The 24,095-nt window shown below is 39.3% G+C and overlaps 1 protein-coding gene across 1 annotated transcript; it reads left to right on the top strand.

Moving 5' to 3' along the window:
• Nucleotides 1–3,388: 3,388 nt before the first annotated feature.
• LOC131256967 (eukaryotic translation initiation factor 5A-2-like) lies at nucleotides 3,389–19,509 on the top strand. The gene is made up of 5 exons (XM_058258089.1): nucleotides 3,389–3,577; nucleotides 17,965–18,087; nucleotides 18,208–18,264; nucleotides 18,417–18,491; nucleotides 19,015–19,509. Exons 1-5 carry the CDS (start codon nucleotides 3,455–3,457, stop codon nucleotides 19,114–19,116), a joined length of 480 nt encoding a protein of 159 aa, XP_058114072.1. The 5' UTR covers nucleotides 3,389–3,454; the 3' UTR covers nucleotides 19,117–19,509.
• Nucleotides 19,510–24,095: the final 4,586 nt, after the last annotated feature.

Here is a 24,095-nt window from a genome sequence, read left to right as displayed (position 1 = left end):
TGTAATATTATCAGAAAAGTGTGATTTTAAATCGGTACTACACATTACTTGGGCCATCCTTCATGATGGGTGACCTACCAAACTCTTAATTATGAAGTTTTCATATGCGATTTTCTAAAATTTTAAGTGTACAGTATCCTATGTTACAATATATACATACTAAATTAAATTTTCATGGTAATATTATAGGACTTTTAATACCTAAGTATTGAAACATTCGAGGTAGTATATTAAGCCATTGACTTTATTTTTTTTAATTTTTTATTTTTGTAAATTCATCTGTCATCTTGATTGCTAGAATCATCTATTCAACATAATCCTTGTTATAATAGCCAGTATAAAGTACCAGTCAGAACATGGACAGTTCGTAGCACTAGACCATCACATGTAGGCCTCAATGTAGTGACACATTCTAATCATGTTAAGTCACGAGTAGGTAAAACGATCCTAATTATTATGTTTTGATGGCTAGTAGCCAACCACTATTGGATGGTGTGTATGGGCCCCACCATGTTTGTGTGTTTTATCCATGTTGTCCATCCATTTTTTTCGGCTCATTTAGGGCATGAGCTTAAAAATGAGGCAAATCTAAATCTTAAGTAAATAACATCATAGGAAATAGTGGTGATTGAATGCCAACCATAAAAAACTTATGAACAAGTTTTTGGTCAAGTTGATATTTGTATTTTCCTTTCATGTATGCGTGACTCAATCAATATGTTAGATGGGAAGTACACATTACGTTGGACCTTAGAAACTTTTTAATGGTGGGCATTTAATTACCAATGTTTTCCTATGGCGTGGTCCACCTTAGATTTGAATCTACTTTTTTTTTGAGATAATGCCCTAGATTAACGATCCAAACTGGATGGATGACAATAGATACATAATGGTGCTACCCACAGAGCACTGTCATGCAATCCCCCAGTATTTATATGCTTGCCATGAAATGTTAGTTCTCATTCATGAGAGAACCTCTTCTACTTGATCATTTTTTCGGTTGAGCTAGCACATGTGTGGATGGAGGGTGGTGCATGTGGCAAAAGAAAGATGAAGAGAGAGACTTTCACATACATTTTAATCCTCGTGAGAAAGAGAAATTACTTTTTCGTTGATGGGTTTTAAGGGACATGATTGGTATGATTTTGAGTTATGCCCTATCAGCTGATCGAGTTTGATTAACGAAGGAATGAGAGAAAGATAGAAACTTTAGAAGTAAAAACTTTCACTGAAATTCCAAAGCTTTAGAAATATTGTGAGTGGATTGGGTTGATGGACTTTTGGACAACTAAGTCTAAGATTGGGCTGCTTAATAAAAGTCTGGCTTTAAGCCCAAACTTAGTTGGATTAGTGAACCTTTAAGAGATGGGTATTTATATTTTGGATTAGTTCTTTTCTTTCCTATCTCCCACCTATTTATTTTCTTTAGTTATTTATTAGAGCAATTATGATATAGAAGTCAGATCCGGGACAAGTGTTCGGATCTATTATGACATAGCCATGCGGCGCTTAAATGAACCTTTTTAATCTTATAAAACCCCTTCAGCGCATGATGTAAAAATGATTTTTTGGTGCAACTTAGTGTAGTCTAAGAGCGGTCTGAGGTGGGCTGGGCCTGAAAGCCTGTTAAACCAGCCCATACCATTAACAGCCCTATCTATGATTCCTCGTGTGGACCATGCAGCATAGATTACACGTCATGAATTTCTAATAGGACATGTATTTCCTACGGAAGCCTTTCCAGTAAGCTCCTGCCCTAGAAACCTAGGTGGGGTCACTATGATGTTTGTGAGAAATCTATCCCGTCCATCCATTTCGTGAGATCATTCTAGTACCCAAGACCAAAAGTGAGCAGAATCAAAGACTGAAGCGGCCACACTAAAGGAAAAGGTGGGTATGGAAATTTGTATAGTTGAAACCTCCATAAGGCCATCAATGATGTTTAAATGTCATCCATATAGTTCATAATGTCATTCCTACTAGGATGGACCGAGAACACAAATATTACCTGATTCAAAACTTTCATGACCCGTGAATATTTCAGCTCTGTACATTCAATCCTCACAATTTAAGCCCACTTGAGTATTGGATTAAGCTCACTTTTGGTATATGTCTTAAAATAAACTTGCAAGACAAATGAATGAGATGAATTTCTCACAAACATCAAGGTGGCCCTACTTAGGTGCCCAGGGCAAAAACTTACTGAAAAAGGCTTCGGCAGTAAATTCGCGTCCTGATCATCAGGCCACTCCAGGTACGCGGATGGAAAGCCTATTGCAGTGAGTTCCTCAGGTGAGGCTCACTGTCATGTTTGTTGGAAATTCAACTAAAAATGAAGTAGAACCAAAACTTAAGTGGGCCATGCGAGAGAAAACAGTGGTGATTCATTGACCACCGTTGGAACATTTTTATTGCCACAAAAGTTACCTATCAGGTATATATATATATTTTTTCATCTTTTCACTTTATTTCAGTGGGAATTACCTCACAAACGGTTTGGATGTCATATAAACATGAAGCTGGAGACCAGGAAGGTTTCAACGGTAGAAAACTCTTTTCCCAATTTTCCCTCTCGTATCGCCCACTTGAGTTTTGGATCTACCTTAATTGCGGTCGCATGTCCTGAAATGACCTCTCAAAACGGATGGACTGGTTGGATTTCTAACAAAAATTCATGGTGGACCCCATCTGGCATCCCAGGCAGGAACTTCCTGCGAAAGTCCGCGTCCATTTAGCAGTGGACTCAGGGGCGGCTACGCAGGGCTAGCTCTTATGATCCTGGTGTCACCACCTCTGTTATGGTGCTGGGCTGTCGTGAGGCCATGCATTTTATGCATCAGATCCAGACCGTCCAATTTATGTGCCATCCAAAATGAATTGGTAAAACAAAGAAAATAATCCTGAACAGAAAGTTTTGTGGGCCACACAACCACGAGAAGTCAGGAGGGGATGCCCAACCATTAAAAAGATCCAGAAGATCTCAGGGCCCATGATGTTGTATACATAACATCTAATCCATTCATCAGACGCTTACCATTCTGATGAATATAAGAACCAAAAAATAAAAAATAAAAATCCATGTGGGCCACACCACATGAATTTAACAGTTTAGATATGATTTACATTGTTCCATGCACTGTCGCTCATATAAGTTTTTGATTGGCCCGTTCTTTGGATTATCCCGTGAAAATGATGAGAAGAACATGATGGACGGTTTGGATTTGATCTACACAAAGATTGTACCCTACAAGTGGTTGTGGCACCGGTACCATATGACCGCACCTCCCACACCACAGAAATTCCCGTGAAGAAATTCTCTACCTTGAAAAAAAAAAAGAAGGTATCTAACATCCAACGGCCCACATCCCATTATTCCTAACGAGGGTTATATAAAAGAGGAGATTGGTTTGTAAGGGCGTCTTCTTCATTAGAGTAAGAGTGTGGGAGAGAGAGAATGTCAGACGAAGAACATCATTTCGAATCAAAGGCAGATGCAGGGGCCTCAAAGACCTATCCGCAGCAAGCGGGAACTATTCGTAAAAATGGCTATATTGTCATAAAGAGCAGACCCTGCAAGGTATCCATCTCTCTTTGATTTTTTGTTTTTTGGTTTTTTTTTTTTTTTTTTTTCTGTCTAAATCTAATGATTTTTATAATTTTCATGGATTTTTTTATTCATTTTTGTGGGTTTTTTCCCTTTACTGTCTAAGATTTTATGCTATTTTTTTTCGATAGGATTTTTTGTTTTTTAACTTTTGAATAGATGTAGTTTTATGATGAACTGGTTTTTATTTTTATTTTATTTAATTATTTAGTGATTTCGTTTGATCTGGGTATTTCTTGATTTGTGCCCTGAATTTGGTCGATGTTATCATACGGCCGCCGGCATCGTCTGGACATGATTTCCTACAAGTGGGTCCCACTTATTAGTGATCTGGATTGTTGATATGATTGGTGTGGCATTTGCTATACCGTCGAAATCTTCCAGTTTTGATGATCCTAGCCGTCCGACCAATGGCTTCTTTCTTGATTTGTGCCCCAAATCTGATCTATGTTATTATACGGCCGTCCGCATCTCTGTACATGAGTTCCTACAAGCGGGGCCCACTTACTAGTGATCGATTTGATGGGCACACGTGTGCCATAGTGCAGGAATTCCCTGTTTTGAAGATCCTAGCCATCCAACCGATGGCTTCTTTCTTGATTAGTTCCCCAAATCTGGTCTATGTATCATACAGTGGTCACTGGCACCATCTGGACATGAGTTCCTACAATGGGGGCCCACTTCTTGGTGATCCGGATTAGTGATTTTGATGGGTGTGGCATGTGTGCCATACTGTGGAAGTTTCCAGTTTCGAAGATCCTAGCTGCCCAACCAGTGGCATCTTTCTTTACTAGTGCCCCAAATCTGGTATGCGTTAGCCATCAGCATCATCTGGACACGGGTTCCTCCAAGTGGGGCCCACTTATTGGCAATCCAGATTGTTGATTTGATGGGCACAGCACATGTACTGTACTGTGGAAATTCCCAGTTTTGAAGATCCTACCAATGGCTTCTTTTCTGTTGAATGTGTACTGTTGCTGTATATTTCATCTTGACTGCCTGCTTACTGTTGGCCTATTGAATGATTAGAGTTTCCCCATATGAGAGTTTTTCTGGTACATTGCGCATTCATGGTGTTGTGTGTCAGATCGATGGCCCCGCTTGTATGAACTTGGGGCCCAAAGATCTTCATATATCATTGGGCCGAGGCTCATATAATTCCCGCTCAAATTCATCATTCTTACTTTGGTAGGTTGGGAGGGTAGAGTGGGTTTGTTATATTCTGTATTGATCTTAGACTGGTTACTTCAACCATTTTCATCCCCTTGAAACAATATCCCAAAGACCTTTTTTTTTTTTTTTTTCCAGGAGCTGGTTTTGTTTGTTTGTTTGTTTGTTTGTTTATCATACATAAGATATCTGTTGATTGATGGTTTCAAATGTTGTTTGAAACTGAGTTGACTATGTATTTGTGGAGACTGAACAAGTCACTTGGTGAGTCACTATGAAAACAGACCTTTGTTCGACTGTGAATCTCAAGGAGTCATGGCGAGCATACCAGTTTTAGTGCATGACAAGTTTTTCCAGTATTTTTAGTAGGTGGACTGGTGGAGCTAAATCTTCTCAATGGGCACATGTTGTTTATTCCCATTGCATGTCATGCTGTGGGGATTCCTATATCATGATTGATATATAGGGTTTTCTGTTTCCTCCTTTTGTCATCTATTCAATATTCTTCTCCATGGTGTTGCCTGTAATTCCACATTAAAGCTTCTCTTCTTCTTTTAGATTATTATAGTGCTATGATTTCAAGTACAGCAATTTTTGTTTTAGCTAATGTTTTCTTATGTCATGGTTCTTTATTTCATTATCTTCTATAGTTTATATTATATTATATTATTTTTTTTCTTTGTTCTGTAATTTGTGGGTGTGTAGACCATGGATCGTGCTAAATCACCATCTATAGGTATATGACAGGAATGTTCAAAACCATCTCAATGGACCGTGAAGTTACTATCCATTGAGTGCATACGGTCAATGCCTTATGTGTACGTGAAACACAAGGTGATGAAAAGGTTGGGCCTACCTTGAAGATTGTAGGGAGTGTTGGATTCGTTTTCGAGTTTATGATGACTTACAATGAAAACAAGAAAATTTAAAAAGGCATACCCTTTGTTTAAAGTGGATTCTTACAAGTTCTCTAGCTAGAATCTTGACTTATATCAAGTGATCTGGAGGGGATTTGAGACTTGTACTCTCCTAAGAACTATATAGCTTGAAAGGATGGGAAAAAGTTGATGTTCCAGCAGTATTTTTCCTTTTTACAGTTGATTTCTTTTCTGTTTTCGAGGCACATGGGTGTTGAAAAATAGTTGTCGCGGCACGAGGGTGCTCGTTACGACAGAGTATGCTTTGGGCTCCAGTTAAGCAAAGTGACGATACTTCTCGTGTTCTTAAATGGTTTGAAAGGGTTGGGACCCTTTATTTATAGGCCGTAGCAGCTGCTTGTCACGACAAGAAGTGTTGTCTCACATCCCTTAAAGATCGAAGGTTGTTACAACTGTTTGCCATATCAGAGCTTGTTGTGCGGAAGGGTTACTTGTCACATCAGGGCTTGTTTTGCAGCAAAGCCTTGCAACAAATTGTTTTGTTACATTGCATATTTTGGTGCCATGTGTCCAAAAATGGTATTTTAAGGTGTTATTTCTCTTTTCCACTATTACACCTGACTTGTCAATGTCCTTGGTGTGCTTATAAACTGTTGGATTGGATCTTGTTGCTGTGACAAGTGTCTGGAAAATTGATTTTGACCTTGTAGTGATACGGTTAATGTGGTAATGATGCTCTTGGATTCTTGCAATGCTTCAGACTCGTTCTTGGCTTGTGCTCTAAGTTGATGTGGTCCACGGTATTATATTGAACCATCGGATTGATCTTCTGAATAGTGGAATCCAAAATAGTCAACGTGTTTTATCTTCGGTGGCAAGGGTGTCAACTAGGGCAAATCTAATGGCATGGATGATTGATCTGGCATATTTTACCCGTCAAGATTCTAGCAAAGATCCTTGCTACCAGGTCTAGATTGGTGCTTGCAAATGTCATATCGGAAAACTAAGGAATGTTTGTAGCGGGAAGGCAAATTCTAGAAAGTGAATTGCTTGCCCATGAGTGTATTGACTTCGGGCATAGGGGAGGTAAGGCGGGGGTTGTGTGCAAATTGGATATTGAGAAAGCATACGACTACGTCGATTGGGAGTTCCTAGGTTGCATGCTAGGTAGGATTGGTTGTGGGTAAAAAATAAAGAGGATGGACCTAAGAGTGTTCGGCTAGCTTCATTTTCAGTCTTCGTCAACAATTCCTCTCAAGGTTTCTTTAAAAGCTTGAGAGCCACTCGCCAGGGCATCTTGCTCTCGCTGTTTTGTTGTAGTTGTGGAAGTGCTTAGTAGGATGCTTCACAAAGGTCAACAAATTAGTTTATTTGGTGGCTTCAAAGTGGTGGATTGAGGTAATCAGATTTCTCACTTACAATTTGCAGACGATACCATTATTTTTTGTGAGGTAGATGAGATTACGGTTGATAATATCTGTTGTGAGGTGCTTCGGAGTAGTCTCGGGCTTGAAGATTAACGTGGCTAAAAGCGAAGTGTTGGGCGTCTAGGCATCTCACGATGAGGTAGCAAAACTTGCAGGAGTTTTTTTTATGTGGGGTTGGTTCCTTCTTGTTGACATATTTGGGCCTTCCGTTGTGCATCGGTAAACCGGCTAAGGCCTAAGCAGCTATGGGATCTAGTGTTTGTTTTTTTTTTTTTTTGGGTACTAATTTGAATGAAAGGTAACGCTACTAGGGATTGAACCCTGGATTACTCACACACACTACACTATATCTACCAGCTCATCTAAGATGGAAAAATTGCTTTCTCTTTAGGAGGATGCTCATCAAATCGGTGTTCTCGATCATGCTCCTTCATGTCATTATTCAGGTGCCCTCAGCGAGTTCTCGATTGGTTGGAAAAACTAAGGAGTGATTTTTTTATGGTGAGGGGCAAAAGACAAACAAAAATTTCTTCTCGTGAAGTGGGTAGAGGTTTGCTTACCGATTGACAAGGAGGAGCAGGTCTAAGGATTTTGGATTCTATGAATTTAGCATTGCTTGGGAAGTGGATATGGAGGTTTGCTGTGGAAGAAGACTGTGGAGGGAAGCAATTGCTATTAAGTATGGCACCTAGGACAGGGGATGGTGGGTCAGGGATTCATCTCAATATAAGGTTTTAGGCATGCGGAAAACTATTTACTTAGTGGCCCCTAAATTTATGGAAGGTGTCTTTCTTAGTTGGTGATGAGAGACGCATTCGATTTTGGGAGGATTCTTGGTGCGGTGGGAGATTTCTTCGAGAGTTCCTAATGCTAGCCAATATCACCTTGGAGAGGAACATAATTGTGGATTGGTGCTTCTCCTTGATAGGCGGCGAGGTGGTGTGGTGTCCTCCTTGATGGCAGTTCCATGGTCCATTTAGGGACAACAAAGTAGCCCTTGCTTAAATAATAGGAGAGATTCCGTGGATGGGTTTGTTAGAAAGGCTTCTAACAGTGGATAGGGTTGCTAGAGAGGCTACGATCTTTGTAGCTAATTGGATTTCTGGCATAAAGGATGTGGATGCTTGTAATGTTTTGCCCTTACTAGGGTTGTAATTTTCTTAGTATTGCCAAGTTAGGTTTTCTCAATAAAATTTTGTTAATTCTTAAAAAAAAAAAGAGCAATGTGCCAATCCCATATATTTTTTGTTATGAATCATGTGCCCTAATTATGGATCATTTGCTATCTAGATCACTACTTTACCAATTCATAATTGTGGCTTTATACTCCTAGTGTAGATTAATTTTGCCTTAAAGAAACAAAAAAACAAAAACAAAAACAAAAACAAAAACTCCTAGTGTAGATTAACTTGAAATGGAAACACTTGGAATGTAGAGATATATACTTTGATTTATGCAACATGCATATATATAATATTATGCATGTGGGGCCCCATGTTGTCAAAAGCGATTGCATAATCGATTAAGCGATCACATAATCGCACATGCGATCGCATACTTTCCATTATTTTGATTTTTTTTCTTTTTTTTTAAAAAAGAAAACGAACTTTGCGATCGCTTATGCGATTGTGCGATCACATAAGCGATCAGGCAGAATTGCTTATGCCATTTGACAACATTAGTGGGGCCTATAATAATATGTATTATTTCATATATAAATTACAATGTTTATTCCTATATAAAATGTACTGCATATAACTAACGTATATAGCCTATAATAATATGCATTATTTCATATGTAAATTACAATGTCTATTCCTATATAAAATGTACTGCATATAACTAACGTATATACTGGAGCGACCAACGTGATCCCACCCCTAGCCTACCACCACACATTGGAGGAAGTAGCATATAAAGTACTCCTTTCCATACTTATAATGGATATTTGTGATCCGGATGGCCTTGGTAGGGAGAAAAAATCAAACAGATCCACTCATCAGGTGGGTGATGGTGGTGTGGCCTACCTGATGAATGGATCAACCCATAAACCTGATTGTTGTGCTCGATGATCTTCAAGATGGGGACTGCCTGGCAGTCAAATATCATTATGCTTGACCTGTATGCTATATGCACTAAATACTTTATGGTCCATTGATATGGATCTGGATATTCCTTTATATGATATATACCATTTGTTTCTTTATCCTTTTATGCTTCTTTTCTTGTTACCAGTTCATCTCTAAAATGTTCATTTGCCAGCCCGATCATCTCTCACCTGATAACTTCATCTATTTACAGTTGTAAGTTGTACGTTTTCAAATTTTTATTCATGTGTATCAATGCTTAAGTAGCTTGATCGTTGCATAGGGGCTCAGCCATGGTGTGAAACACAAATATGGAGTGACTGCATTTGTGACTCCACTGTAGCTGGATCAATTGGATTTTCATCATAGCCATGCTCCAACTATTTGGGATTGGATATACAAATCCCGCTCGCCAAAAAATCAAAATAAGAATTTATCTTTCAATATGGAGAATGACTTCTCAAAAGGTCAAAGATTCAAGGGACTGGTTTATCCAATCACTTTCAAGTAGAGTTAATATGGATTCAGGAGATCCAAACCATAAAAGTCCCTTCAAAAAAATTATTTAAACTTTTTCTTTCTTGTTGAATGGGTTCCCCAAAGGCTTATTTTTGAAGCTTGTGTTGAGCTGACCCCCTGCCTCGATTCCTATTTATTATGATGGCCAAAGCTTCAAGCAGAACGCTAGCCAAGGGTTCTGAGCATGTTTGATTAAGGGCTTCAAGGTGGAGCATCTTCAGTTTGCTGATGACACACTCTTGTTGTGTGATCCCTCATTTGAGCAGGTAAAGCGTCTTCAAGGTCATCCTTAGATGGTTCAAATCTGTCTTCACTTTTAAAGTTAATTGCAACAACTTAGAGTTTTGGGGATCAAATTTGAGTTACCAATTTGGGGTGCAAGGTTGGTTATTACCCGTCGATATACCTTGGCTTCCATGTCTGTATTGGCAAGCCTAAGCTTTCTAGGAGTTGGTCATAGAGAGGTTTGAGAAGAGATTGTTGATATGAAACATCAATTACTTACATTTTGGTGGTAGAAATATGCATCCATTTTGAACATGATGATCTACTCTGGTTTATTTTCCAATGCCCAGCTAGTTTGGGTGGAAAGATAGGAGAACAATTGAAGGTATTTCCTATTGCAAGGGAAGTTCATCTCTGGGAAGTGGCACCTAGTGAGTCAGAGGGATATTTGCAAACCTAAAGCTTAGTGGGGTTTGGGGATAAGAAATCTAAGGGTGATGAACAATGGCGTTTTCGTGAAATGTCTTTGGAAGGTTCTCTACTGAGGTTAACATACTTTGGTAAAAGGTTATTTGCGTTATATATGACATGAGTAGTGATGGGTGGGACTCTTGGTTAATATCCTTTTCATCCGTATCGGGTGTGCCTAAATCATTCAAAAAAAGTATCACGAGCTTGTTGGGGGGGGGGGGTGCGCGCTATCCAAAGGACTAATATGGGGTTGCGCGCTATTCAAAGGACTAATATCCAGTTTAAAAGATACGTTGTCCTCCTCAATCGCATTTACAGCCTATCGCTTAATTGCAATGTGCCTGACATTTTGTCCTGGCGTCTGGATAAACAGGGCAAATTTTCTATTAAATCCCTCTACGGATTCTTGCTTGAAAAAATTGCTCCTCCTATTGGTCTATTGTGGTATCATGGCTGGAAATATTCGGTTCCTCCCAAAATCGCGGTCTTTGGTTAGTTGGTGGGAAATCAGAGGGTTCTCACTGTTGATAATCTAATGCAGGGGCATTTTCACACCAGGCTCGAGTGGGGTTGCTTGTGGGATGTAGGGGCACACTCGGGGTGGGTGCGGCCAACGGAGGAGGTCTCGTGTTTGAGCCTCCTCACCGGGGGTGATTAATGCGCATTTCACACCAGCCTTGAGTGGGGTAGCTTGTGGGATGCGGGGACACACTCGGGGTGGGCGGCCCATGTGATTTGGGGCCCACGAAGGGAGTTCGGCCGATGTCCTAACCCATGAGATGTGGGGCCTAGGTTATGAGATAAATGGATTAATTCGTCATACTCTAATAGTTCGAGCTTTTAGAGCAAGTGGTTAATTGTCCTACATCAAATTGGTATCAGAGCAGGAGATCTCGTGTTCAAGACTCCTCACTGGGGGTGATTAATGCAGGGGCATTTTCACACCGGGCTCGAGTTGGGTCGCTTGTGGGATGCAGGGGCACACTCGGGGTGGGTGCGGCCCACGGAGGAGGTCTCGTGTTTGAGACTCCTCACCGGGGGTGAATAATGCGCATTTCACACCAGGCTTGAGTGGAGTAGCCTGTGGGATGCGGGGCCACAATCGGGGTGGGCGGCCTATGTGATTTGGGGCCCACGAAGGGGGTTCGGCCGAGGTCCTAACCCATGAGATGTGGGGCCTGGGCTATGAGATAAAGGGATTAATTCACCATACTCTAACAGTTCGAGCTTTTAGAGCAAGTGGTTAATTGTCCTGCATCATAATCTGCGGAAGCGGGGAATAGAAATTACTAATATTTGTGTCTGTTGCATGGCCAATGAAGAGACGGTCAATCATCTTTTCATTCACTGTCCTTTCACATACAAGATTTGGTCGGTTTTTCTCCACCGCTTTAACGTGCTTTGTTGTTTTCCGGGTTCAACTAATAGTCTCCTTTCTTTCTGGCCTGGGGTTAAATGCGGGAAACACCGGACTCCTCTATGGTGAATGGCCTTGCAGTTTGGTGGGCTGTTTGGGTTGAAAGGAATGATTGGTGCTTCAACAACAAAGCCAACTCGGCGGAGTCCACTACGTCTAGGGCGATCCAATTTCTGGTTGAATGGGCTACTTGCTCGATTAAGGCAATAGATTGTAATTTTGATTTCCTAGTTGTGTAGCAGTTCTGCTATCTCAGCAAAGCTGTGTTTTTCTCCCTTTCTTGTATTTTCTTTCCCTTTTTATTAATATAATCCTCTACGTTAATTCTAAAAAAAAAAAAAAAAAAAAACAAACTTGCATCTGTTATTGCTGGTAAAGGTTCCAAAGTTTGTTTCGGGGATGACATTTGGTGTTTTGACCGACATTTCCCTTGCCTATCTCATTAGGGAGGAGGCGATAGTGGATTGTTGTTTCTTGAGGGTGATTAGGATGTGATGTCTAGAATCTCCAGTTTAGAAGAAATATGTTTGATGAAGAAATTGATGCTTTGGTCTAGCACCATGCTTTGCTTGTAAGATTATTCATTCTTGTTTGCCGACAGAGATAAAATGATTTGTACTGACACTGGGTACTTTCCACTGTTAATGCTTTTACTACAAGCATCTTTTAGGATCAAGGCAATAGACGACCCTAATTGAAGCGGTTTTGATCTCTTCCTTTGTTTGCTGGTAGTGATTGGAGGTTCTGCTAGTGGTGTTCTTACTTGGATCTCCATTTTAAGGATTGGGCTCCATAGTTTTTTGTGGGTTGATCCAGTCGTGGGACTGGTTTTTGTATCTTTTCCCTTTTCTTAGGTTTATTTTCGTTTCTCCTTTCTTTTTGCTTTCTTTTGTTTTCTGTAGCCTCCCTTATCAATAAAATTTTCACCTTTGCAAAAAAAAAAAAACAAGGCTAGGCACTGTCTCGCGTGTTGATAGAGAGACCAACAGTTAAGTAAACTCATTGGCTAAGATTAGCGTCTTTAGATTTAATTATCCATGACAAAAGGCATAGAGTGCAAAATGGAAAACAACAAGCATTTACTTAGATGTGAATTTCACCCTAACTACTAGGAAACTTGTTTGAATTTTAAAAAATCTTATGGTTTCTGTTTTCGAGAAGCTTGTTTCTCCTCGCAATTGGCTGTTTTTCTAGCTTGTGCATTTCCCCAAATTCTGTTTACAAATTTGTGCAGCTGCAATAACAAATGCTATCTAGAGAACTGTTTCTTGCACCATTTCACATATTCTTTTATCTAGAGGCAACTATTCTTTCACCTGTGTTTTGAATTATCAATGGCTTTTGCCAAAATATTCAATTAATTGAAAAGACAATTTTGAGCTCACTATTACTGCGAAATGCGTATGATATGTGCATGCTTCAAAGTAGTTTTTTTTTTTTTTTTGAGGGTCTTATGCTTTGTCTAGTGGTTGTTTTCAAGCTTTTGTATGTCATATTTTCAAGTTGGGTTGATATTAAATAAACCCAAATAGTCATTTTTCAATATGTATTTGCCCTTGCTCCCATCTGAACTGCTGGCTGACTTAGGGCACTAGGATGTTCAGATGGATGAGTGGCAAGCAAGGTATCCCGTATCGGTATCGGTTGGCGTAACGGTGTCCTCCAAAACTGATACGGATACGGGGGCGTAACGGCCCGTAACGGCGCAAAATTTTTTTTTTGTCAAAAAAATATGAAAAAATATGGATTAAATCCGGAATATTCTAAGCATTCCAAATATGCATTCATTTATAAATTGGAACATGTTTATGGTGGTGTAACGGTCCACTCTTTGGTGAGAAGTTGTATCGGACTGTCTGATGAATTTATGAACCAGATAATCTGAATTTGACTACAAAATTCATATATTTAATTTTCTAACTATCTACTATCAATGATAGATATATTAGAATGAATGTAATATGAAAATATCTTACATTTAGGTGTTTGCAATTATTTTTGAGGGCCAAAATTCATGTGTAAATAGAAAAAAATAAAAAAATAAATATAAAATGGTACCCCAAATATGTAAAATGCACATTAACATGTTCTACTATGATTAACACATCATATGACATCATTAAAACAGCAAAAGAATCATTAAAAATGATTTTTCGAATTTTCAAAAAAGGGCCGAAATAAATGCGTAAATAGAAAAAAATAAAATAAAATGGCACCCCAAATATGTAAAATGCACATTAACATGTTCTACTATGATTAACACATCATATGACATCATTAAAACAGCAAAAGAATCATTAAAAAATGATTTTTCGAATTTTCAAAAAAAGGGCCGAAATAAATGCGTAAATAGAAACAAATATAAAAAAATATAAAATGGCACCCCAAATCTGTAAAATGCACATTAACATGTTCTACTATAATTAACACATCATATAGCATCATTAAAACAGCCAAAGAATCATTAAAAAATGATTTTTCGAATTTTCAAAAAAAGGGCCAAAATAAATGCGTAAATAGAAAAAAATATAAAAAATATATAAAATGGCACCCCAAATCTATAAAATGCACATTAACATGTTCTACTATGATTAACACATCATATGATGTCATTAAAACAGCAAAAGAATCATTAAAAAATGATTTTTCGAATTTTCAAAAAAAGGGCCAAAATAAGTGCGTAAATAGAAAAAAATATTAAAAAAATATAAAATGGCACCCCAAATCTGTAAAATGCACATTAACATGTTCTACTATGATTAACACATCAAATGGCATGATTAAAACAGCAAAACAACCATTAAAAACTGATTTTTCGAATTTTAAAAAAAGGGCCAAAATTCATGCGTAAATAGAAAAAAATATTAAAAAATTATTAAATGGCACCCCAAATCTGTAAAATGTACATTAACATGTTCTACTATGATTAACACATCATATGACATGATTAAAACAGCAAAACATATTAAAAAAAGTATAAATACCTATTTTTGACGAATTTCTGAAAAATGGCCCACCGAGCTTTGATTCAAAAAAATCTGTGATATAATGTGTTTTTATCTCAAATACCTAGCTAAGGTTGGTCGAAATTAGTAGTAGAAGGAGTTAGAAACAGTTTGGAAGCAAGAGGTTTCAAAAAAACAGCAAAAACAGAGCTAAAATTTTTTTAAAAAAAAGTTACCGTTACTGGCCCGTTACGGCCGTTACACCCCGTAATGGGCTCGTATCGGCCGATACGGGTACAAAATCGGGTATCGGCCGATACGGCCCCGAAACGGGTAACGGTTCGCACCGTTACCGTTACGTATCGGCCGATACGGCCGATACGTAACCGATTTGGCACACCCTGGTGGCAAGACGAGGAAGGACATAATTAGAAATGAATGCATTCAAGGGAACTTGGGAGTAGCACCAATACATAATAAGATTAGGGAAAGTAGAGTTAGATGGTTTGGTCATGTGCAACGGAGATGAGGGAAAGTAGAGTTAGATGGTTTGGTCATGTGCAACGGAGATGAGGGAAAGTAGAGTTAGATGGTTTGGTCATGTGCAATGGAGATGAGGGAAAGTAGAGTTAGATGGTTTGGTCATGTGCAACGGAGACCAAGAACTACACCTGTTAGGACTATCGAGTTGGTGCTAGTTGATGTCTCCCAAAGGGCAAGGGAAGGCCCACAAGGTCATGGGTGGAGGTAGTAAGAAAAGACTTGATGACCTATGGTCTAACTGAGGTTATGGCTTGATAGAGCAGAATGGCTGGATAGGATTTGTGTTGTCGACCTCAATCAGTTTCGATAAGGCTTAGATGATGATGAAATATGAATTGTAGGGAAAATTTATTAAGAACCCTTCAAAAAGGCAAGGGAAAGAGATGGCGAGGAGCCATCTGAAAACCCACCCATCCATCCAAATGCAACCATCTTGGAAGAACCCTGGAAATGCCAAATCAGATCCTCTGGCCTCTAGAGATGGACAGAGAAAGGATCACCATGTGGCAAACTACAGAAAGGAGTTGGCTTCTCCATTTGTCTGTAAATGCAGGGGAAGGGAAAATTTCCCAACCGAATGGCCAAATTGAGAAATTAAACCATCTCATTCTCTCTTAGGGCCTCTTTGGGAGCTTGGAAAGTATTCGGGTGGAAAATACTTTTCAAGAAAATGGCAAATTTCCTGATCGGGAGTTCACTTTTTGGTGGAAAATATTTTCCAAGAATGTGTTTTCATGGAAAAAGTCCTAAATTTTTTTTTTTTTTTCCTGAGCCTCCATTATTCACTCTCTCCAAGTGCGTTCTTGGAAAATAACTATAAAGAAAATGTCATTTTCTCTCCTTTCATTTCCAAGCTCCCAAACAGGCCTGTAGTTTCCTGTTGAAGCAAGGTGACTATGTTGTTCCACTTCTGATCAAACCGAAGCATTGGGCTTGTTGTTCTATGATTGGAGGAGACAGCATAAAGGCTGTGAAAATCCAGACACGAGGAGTTCTCGCTCCAATATTTTTTTTCCCCCCAGAATCTGAATCTGGCACCATCTACCACCTCAAAAAACACCAACTCAAAAAACCATTAAGGGGGCAGATGACAGCCTTCCAAAATTCCGAGGCCTCGTAAGGTGAGGATGTTAGGGTTTACCATCATTTAGGAACCCATATTCGCAGGAGACAATCTGTTATGGTACTTAAGACCAGTAACCATTTTTTTTCCTTGCATCTTGAGAAATCTGATTTGGAATGTCCACCAATCATAAACTTTCGTCTCTTCAATTCCCAACTTGTGTTCTGGTTACATAGGCCCAAAATTGGCAAACGCCCTGTGTCCAAACTGTATAGATCGGGCCACACTTGTAATTTGCAAGGCACGTCATTAATGTATGCTAAGCCACATTGACCACGACATTAAGGATGGTCAGCCCAACCTCCAAAGTATGCTGCCTTATGTTCATGTTAATTTCTCTCGAATATTTGTAAAAGTCAACTGTTGCAAGAGAAGATGACCAACCATCTTATGATATTCCTAATTCCTCACATGTCAATGCTCTAAGAACCACCTGTGGGGCATAAGTAACTCAAGTTAGTTTTTCATGGGGATGTAATCACATATCTGCATAAAGAATCTGTAAGGGGGACAAGTTCCTACCATCTGCATGAAAGATAGTGCACCATGTTATTCTGTACCCTGTCTTCATGGGTTTGGACTAGTGAACTTTCATTGCTCACCTTGAAATGTTATTGTCCTGGGAGTCTGAGACCAACAATTGCTATCGAAACTGAGCCAAAGTAGCTTGACAAAGCCACAGAGAAAGGTCTGGTGACACTGACATTGTCGAGATTTGAGAGACACTCAACACCTCCCCACTAATCCCCGAAGATGGCCGATCTACTCTGAAGTCTTTCTCCATATAAATTTCAGCGACCTAGACCTTGTTATACGGACATGGAGGTCACTTTAATCTGCTTGATATTTTCACTTCTTTGATTTAATATGACCATGGAATTAATCTAAAGAGAGATACTTCAGTGCTTCCAGAGCACTATTACATCATAGTGATTGTTGCATTCGGATGCTTAGGCTGTCCAATCCATTGATCCAGCCAGTTCATTAGGTCCAATGCAGATTTCGTGGCCTGCCATGCAATCAGTGCACCAATTTGATAAATATTAGCCGTTTGACCAATGGCCTTTAATATGGAAAGTCCAAATCATTTACACAAAAATAGGTCCAATCAACAAATTGATCCATCTTCTACGAATCATCATGGATTGCGTCTGGTTCTAAAGAATCACTTTTGTTAGGCAATCATAACCCTCCATCCATGGCTTGGAAAGAGGATGGCTGTAAAAAATAATGCATAATCAAGTATGGATTGGATCATCCTATCAGCGCGATATGCTTGGTAGCCCGTGAAAAGTTTTCTTGGCTTACTGGACAGTTTGAATCAATTGATTGGACTGTCCAAGTGAACCGATCAACTGAGGAGCACCTGGCATTTCTCTAATCTAAATATTGTAGTATTTTATGTAGTTAAGAAGTGTGCTTGTTTTTAGTATGCGCATAACCTTTTAGAAGAGTTAGTTTCCACCATATTGCTTCACATGGAAGATGCTTTGTCTATCATTTTATTGGTTGTAATTCATAATTTGATCTTTGCTTATGTGGTTTTTGTTAATAGGTCGTTGAGGTTTCCACTTCGAAGACTGGAAAGCATGGTCATGCGAAATGTCACTTTGTAGCAATTGACATTTTTAATGGCAAGAAGCTCGAGGATATTGTTCCTTCATCACATAACTGTGATGTATGTTTTCTCGTTTGGGGTTCCTTGCATGATGATCTTACTATCAATCATGTATGATCTACACATATTGCTAGCCAGGACAAAAGAATTAATCAATCATCCCATTTGTAAATTTTGCAGGTGCCTCACGTTACTCGTACTGATTATCAGCTTATTGACATATCAGAAGATGGTTTTGTAAGCTTGTCTTATATATATATATATATATATATATATATATATATATGTAGAAGTTTTGTAAGCTTGTTGTGTCCCTGATTATCCTTATAAAAGCCTTATCGTAAACCAGTTCTTCAGAACATACCTGAGTTGATGCTGATTTATTTTAGGTGAGTCTTTTGACTGATAACGGCAACACGAAGGATGATCTGAAGCTTCCCACTGATGAAAATCTGCTCACTCAGGTTAGGCGCCCCAACCCCCATTAGCTCATGAGCAAACTGCACTTGCAGTCCACTGAATCATGTGTACGTGCTTACGTGCATTTATCTCTAGCATGGTAATAAGCACGATCGGATTTACATGCGTGTGAATGAGCTTCAGTTCGACCCCGCAACGGTACAGACGGGGCCTACCATTTGGTACTACAAGCGATTGATCTGGTAGACCATTCTCGGTATCTCCTGAATCAGATGACCTAGCCACCACTTGATTGGTGGTTTGCAAATGGACATTTACCACCAGCAGCCCTGCATTTAACACTGGCGCTCATTTAGACGGTCAGGTTTGTCCGATCAGAGAGAATTTTTGGGTCTCTCCCATCCATGTGGGCCAGTCATATGAACAGTTTGGTTGCCAAAGGCACGCCCCCAGATGTAGAGTTTATTGGGCTTGAGCAAATTGCTCAAAATGCAATTATATTTCCTCATGTTTATTAAGCTTTGGGCAGAACACTTATATGTTGTGTTATTGGATTTACTGCCCCAGATCAAGGATGGTTTTGGAGAAGGAAAGGATCTTGTTGTGACTGTCATGTGCGCAATGGGAGAAGAGCAGATCTGTGCTCTGAAGGACATTGGGCCGAAGTAAAATACCATCCACATCGTCTATCTAGCTTATGGTAATTCCTCTTCTAATAGACTAGCCAGGATTTTGTCGGATGTCCGCCATGTGGGTGCTATACGGACCATTAAGACGATTTTATAGCTGTGTGGTCGAGATATTTTTAGCCTTCTGATATCCAAGTGATGTGGCTGTGATCCCTATAAGTAGGGAATTGGTGGGGGACAGCACATCATGAATTTCAGTCCATAAAGAGTCCAGTCCTCAGATTTTACTGTTTTTTTAAATTTCCTTGGATTTTACTAGCTGCGTATGTATTCTTTTCAAGCTGCTGATTGATAAGTTCTCTTAGTTTGATTAGGGACCTGTTTCTCAACTGCTGTGAATGTTTGGAGTTAATGTATATTTTTTGTTTGATAAGATTTGTGTTTTTGATAATTTTCCATAGCATAGCCTGAGAATTTTGAAGTAATTGATAGTAGTTTCCGTAGATGCAGGGCTTGTGCTACATTGTCATGTGCGTAGTCTCAAACCACCACTTTGTAATAGTTGTACTGTGAGCGAAACAAATATGGGGAATTTAGGTACTTCCATCTCTTTTTCGAGGAAGTAGAGCATCCAGGAACATCAATAAATATGTAGTTTGCAAACCTGCTTGCACACTTGGGTCCCATGGTTTTTGGTGAGGGAAAACTGACAGGTTTCCTACGATCATTGCCTCATCTCTCTTGGTAGCTGTGCACCTCAGGTGGATTCTGTTCATTTGGGTCCCCGTGTTTTTGGTGATAAAAGCTAAACTGTTGATCTGATGGGAAACCTTGGAAGTCCAGCTGATGGGATAGAATAGGGTGTTGCTTTTGGCTTTTCATGGCATCTGCAATGCATGCTCAATGTTGAAAGCTCCATTATTTTGTTTTAATCATGCAAGGGAATGGCATTCAGGATATGGGTTTGGAGGGTGTATTTAAAATCAGTACTTCTATAGGGAATTGTTGGCCACTGATTGAATGTGTTCTCTTTTGTTTTTGAATGTTAAGTATCGTTATCTATAGAAAAACTAGTAATCGGATTAGCCTCCTGGTGGACCCAGGGATACTTTTGAGATTGTAGGGTTTGGGTATTTAGCTTTTCTTGGATGTGTGGATTTTGCTGTATTTTCTTGTTAATTTGCAGGCCACCCATCTGGATGGTCTTGATCTTATGCTAGGACCGATAAATTCACGGATCCACACCACTTTAGAGTATAAAAAAAAAATAAAAATGGTATGTCTAAAGTTTGGGTTTAAGTTCATCCTTCAAAAAATAGTCGAGACTTGGCCCAAAACACGGATGAAATTTTGGGGTCTGTGGTTCAGACAAGGTAGTCTTTAACTACGTGATTTTATTTTATTTTTCTCTCAAAAGTACACCAGAAGAAATAGCATTTTTCTACGGTTGGCTGTGTTTTTTGGGCCATGGATGGTTCTGTCTACAGGGCTGTAGGCCCACTGGTCAATATTTTTCATTGGTGTTTTTTTTTTCCACCCACACCACACACAGCCACAGCCACACCACATGGGCACTTGATCCCATGATCTCAGTGTTGAAACATTCTGTCTACCATCGAGCCATGGAGCTGGACCCTTCATTGGTGCAGTTTCGTATGGCCCATTTATTGGTAGCAAAACTCCCTTTTAAATCCCATATTTTTTGAAAAAAAAAAAAACACGTAGGTTGTTTAAATGTTATAAACTGTTATTCCGGAAGATAGGCAACTTTTCTTTGCGCCAAGCGAATAATGTGGACTTTTTTCTAAAAAGAAAACTCATTTTATTCTTTTCTTTTTTTGGTGATTCAAATATAGAGGTTGGTCATTGCCATACTTCTGGTAAATTTGAGTTGAAAGTGGAGACATTCAATAGAGAGTGATTGATTTATAGAGAAATGTTCCAGTGCTCCTAGTTGCATCTGTTCACATGGACAGTTCAATCTATCAGTTCTGAACCCGTCATTCTGTCCAGGATACATTTCATATGCTATCATACAAAAGCAGTACTTGTGGGACGATGCAATCCCTTCTTCGATTTGGCCTTTAGTTTCTGCAACTATCTGTTTTTGCAGCCGCCAAGGATGGGATTGTTATGATTGCCTAACAGAAATGATTTTTTTGAATTAAAAGCAATCCACCATGGGCATTCAAATTGCTGACTGGATCAATTTTTTTGTTAGTGATATTAACCACGCACATTAAATACCATTGATCAAATGGTCCATTTTTGTCAGATCAGTTTGATGTTTGCATGGTGGCAGATGAAATGTGTGCAGAACCTAATGGACAGTTTAGACTGACGAATCGGACTCTCTATTGTGTCCCAACGCCATAACTTATGTTCTAAGCACCATCGCAATAGTCTAATTTATATATGAATTGCTTGAAAAAGAAGCATTTGATACAGTCAAAGAATCATATTCCCCGCTTTTTGATTGCCTAGGTACATTATTAAATTATTATTATTATTATTATTATTTATCTATTTTCATTTTAATTATATATTTTAGTCTTGTTTATATGCAGCATACATGGGATATATTCATATATGTAAGAGTTTCTCTCATCCCATTATTTTTAGTTGAAACTATATTAAACTTGAACTTTTAATTCTTTGATTTTCTAATGTTTTCGTTTCTTTGATAGAATTTTTTTTACTGTCTTTGTAAGGGTCTAAACCAAATGAAAAAACGAGCATTTTGCCTCCCATATTTTGGCCATACGCCTTTTTGCTGACCATGGGACTGTGCAACAAACGTTGAAGTGTTTTTGATGTCTCATAACTGTCCTTTTATTTTTTCTCTAATGCTTGTTTGATCAATATGATGAGTTGTGGGCCTGATTTTTGGGACATGGCGGGGCCCACGTGATTAATGGCTTGAGATGGGCCAGGTCACATACATTGTTGCCTGCCCTATCAAAGTCATGGCATGCATGTGATCGTTGCTTTTTGTTGGGCAGAAACGAGGGGCGTCTCTATCTGCAGGTGTGCCATATGATGATGTCGCTTGAAATCGAATCCGCCCTCTGTGGTAGGAACGGTATGATTGTTGAGGTTGGACCTGTGTTGTAATGGATGTGTATGTGAGCTTTGCTGAAGCTCACACCTCACATACTATCACTTTTGCGAGCGTGGCAGACAGGTGAAATATTCAAGCCATCTTTTAACCGTGTAGATGTAGGGGCGTACATCAAGTCGAACCAGAGTTGAGCTGTCCTCAGCTCGACTTGGGTCGGCCACTAGCTGACCTCAGCTTGAATTCGGGTCGGTTCAGTTAGCAGCTTGGGCCAGTTCGAGCTGAGTTCGTCATTTCATCATTTTAACAAACACCTGAACTGCACATTCAAAATCTCACTGTATTTGAGGCAGCAGCAATGGTTTTATAGGTATTTTATCAAACACCTTCTAAGCAACATAAAAATCAAGAAAAAAAAGGGTGTTGGTTCCACATACGTACCTTCTTTGCTACCAGCCACACTTCTTTGAGTCATTTCATCAAACACTAGGTGAGCAACATCAATATCAAAGTAACCCAGTCACTGAACTGGTTAGATCCGAGTTTGATTCAAGCCGGGTTCAATTCGAGTTGAGTCGAGCTGGGGCCAGCTCGAACTCATTTTCAAGCTCAAAAAATCAGCTCTGGAACTCAGCTTCGAACCGAGTCAAATTGAGCTTTTTCGAGTCGAGTCAAGCGAGCTAACCAAGCTAGCTCGGTTCGTGTACACCTCTATGTAGATGTCACTGCTCAAAGATAATAGGTCGTCCGTCTGTTCAGTGGGTCAGGTTAGCATGATATTGGAAATAAGTTAACGGGAAAGAGAACTAAGGCAGATTATTATTATTATTATCATTATTATTTTTTCAAAACGGTTCATATGTTCTATTACTCGTGCCCTACCGAACTTGTAGATTGACTTGATTCTTGGTATAGAGAATTTATGTAGCGGTAATCTTCAGATGGATGGATTGGATGCTTCACCGATATGTCATGCTGTCATATATATGACATGTCCATATATTTGTGGGCTTAATAACAATTTTTTATTTTTTATTTTTTAAATTTGATGGGTTTTACGTTGGATTGTTCGTCGGATTGACGGTCATCATTTGACCATGTGCACTCCCTATAGAATCAAACAGGGGGCCCATGCACTGAATCCCTTGAGGAGGTCAGAGTCTTGACTCTTGGGCTGGCTTTTGACTTCAGCCCAATGGTGGCTGAGAAGGGTTTGGTTAGGCTGGACGCGGTTTCAATTTCGAAAACACTGGCGGTTTGACTAGATCAGATTTCATCAATACCTGAATAAAATAAAAAGGAAAATGCATTGGGCTCACGACTCTTTCAACGCTCTTTACTACTTTGAAAAACTTGGATATCTCAACCTGAATGAACAAAACTGGCTTGCTGGCTTTTAAAAACAAGACGCGCGTACTGAGTTACTCAATTCCGTTGGGCCCACCGTTAATGTATGTGGTTTATCCACATCGTCCATCTGTTTTTCCAGCTCATGAGGGCCGCATGACAGGAAACCAATGGGAATAATGATTTCCACCATTGAAAACTTTCTAGGGCCCATAGTGATGTTTATTTGTCATCCAACATGTTCATAAGATCATGCCGGGGCAGGCATGGATAAAAGGAAAACACAAATATCAGCTTGATCTAAAACTTCTATTGCCCACCAAATTTTTTCAATGGTATACATTCGATTCACACCCTTTCCTGTGGTCCACTTGAGTTATGGATATGCCTCATTTTATTTATTTATTTATTTATTTGCCTCTAGCCATCAAATTATCTTTTAAAATACAAAAGTGACCATTTTCATGGCCTCCAGGACCTAGCTAGAGACGACGGTCCTGTCATGGGCTTGGTGGAATTTAGGGCATGAACTCAAAAACAAATGAGGCAGATCATAAGCTAGACTGGATCACTCCCACCGTTGAAACCTTCTTAGGTCCCACTGTACTGTTTAT

The sequence above is a fragment of the Magnolia sinica genome, chromosome 9 (genome assembly GCF_029962835.1).
Source record: "Magnolia sinica isolate HGM2019 chromosome 9, MsV1, whole genome shotgun sequence".
Classification (NCBI taxonomy): domain Eukaryota; kingdom Viridiplantae; phylum Streptophyta; class Magnoliopsida; order Magnoliales; family Magnoliaceae; genus Magnolia; species Magnolia sinica.
The sequence above is the reverse complement of the archived record's forward strand: the minus strand, read 5'-3'. Positions and strand labels throughout refer to the sequence as shown.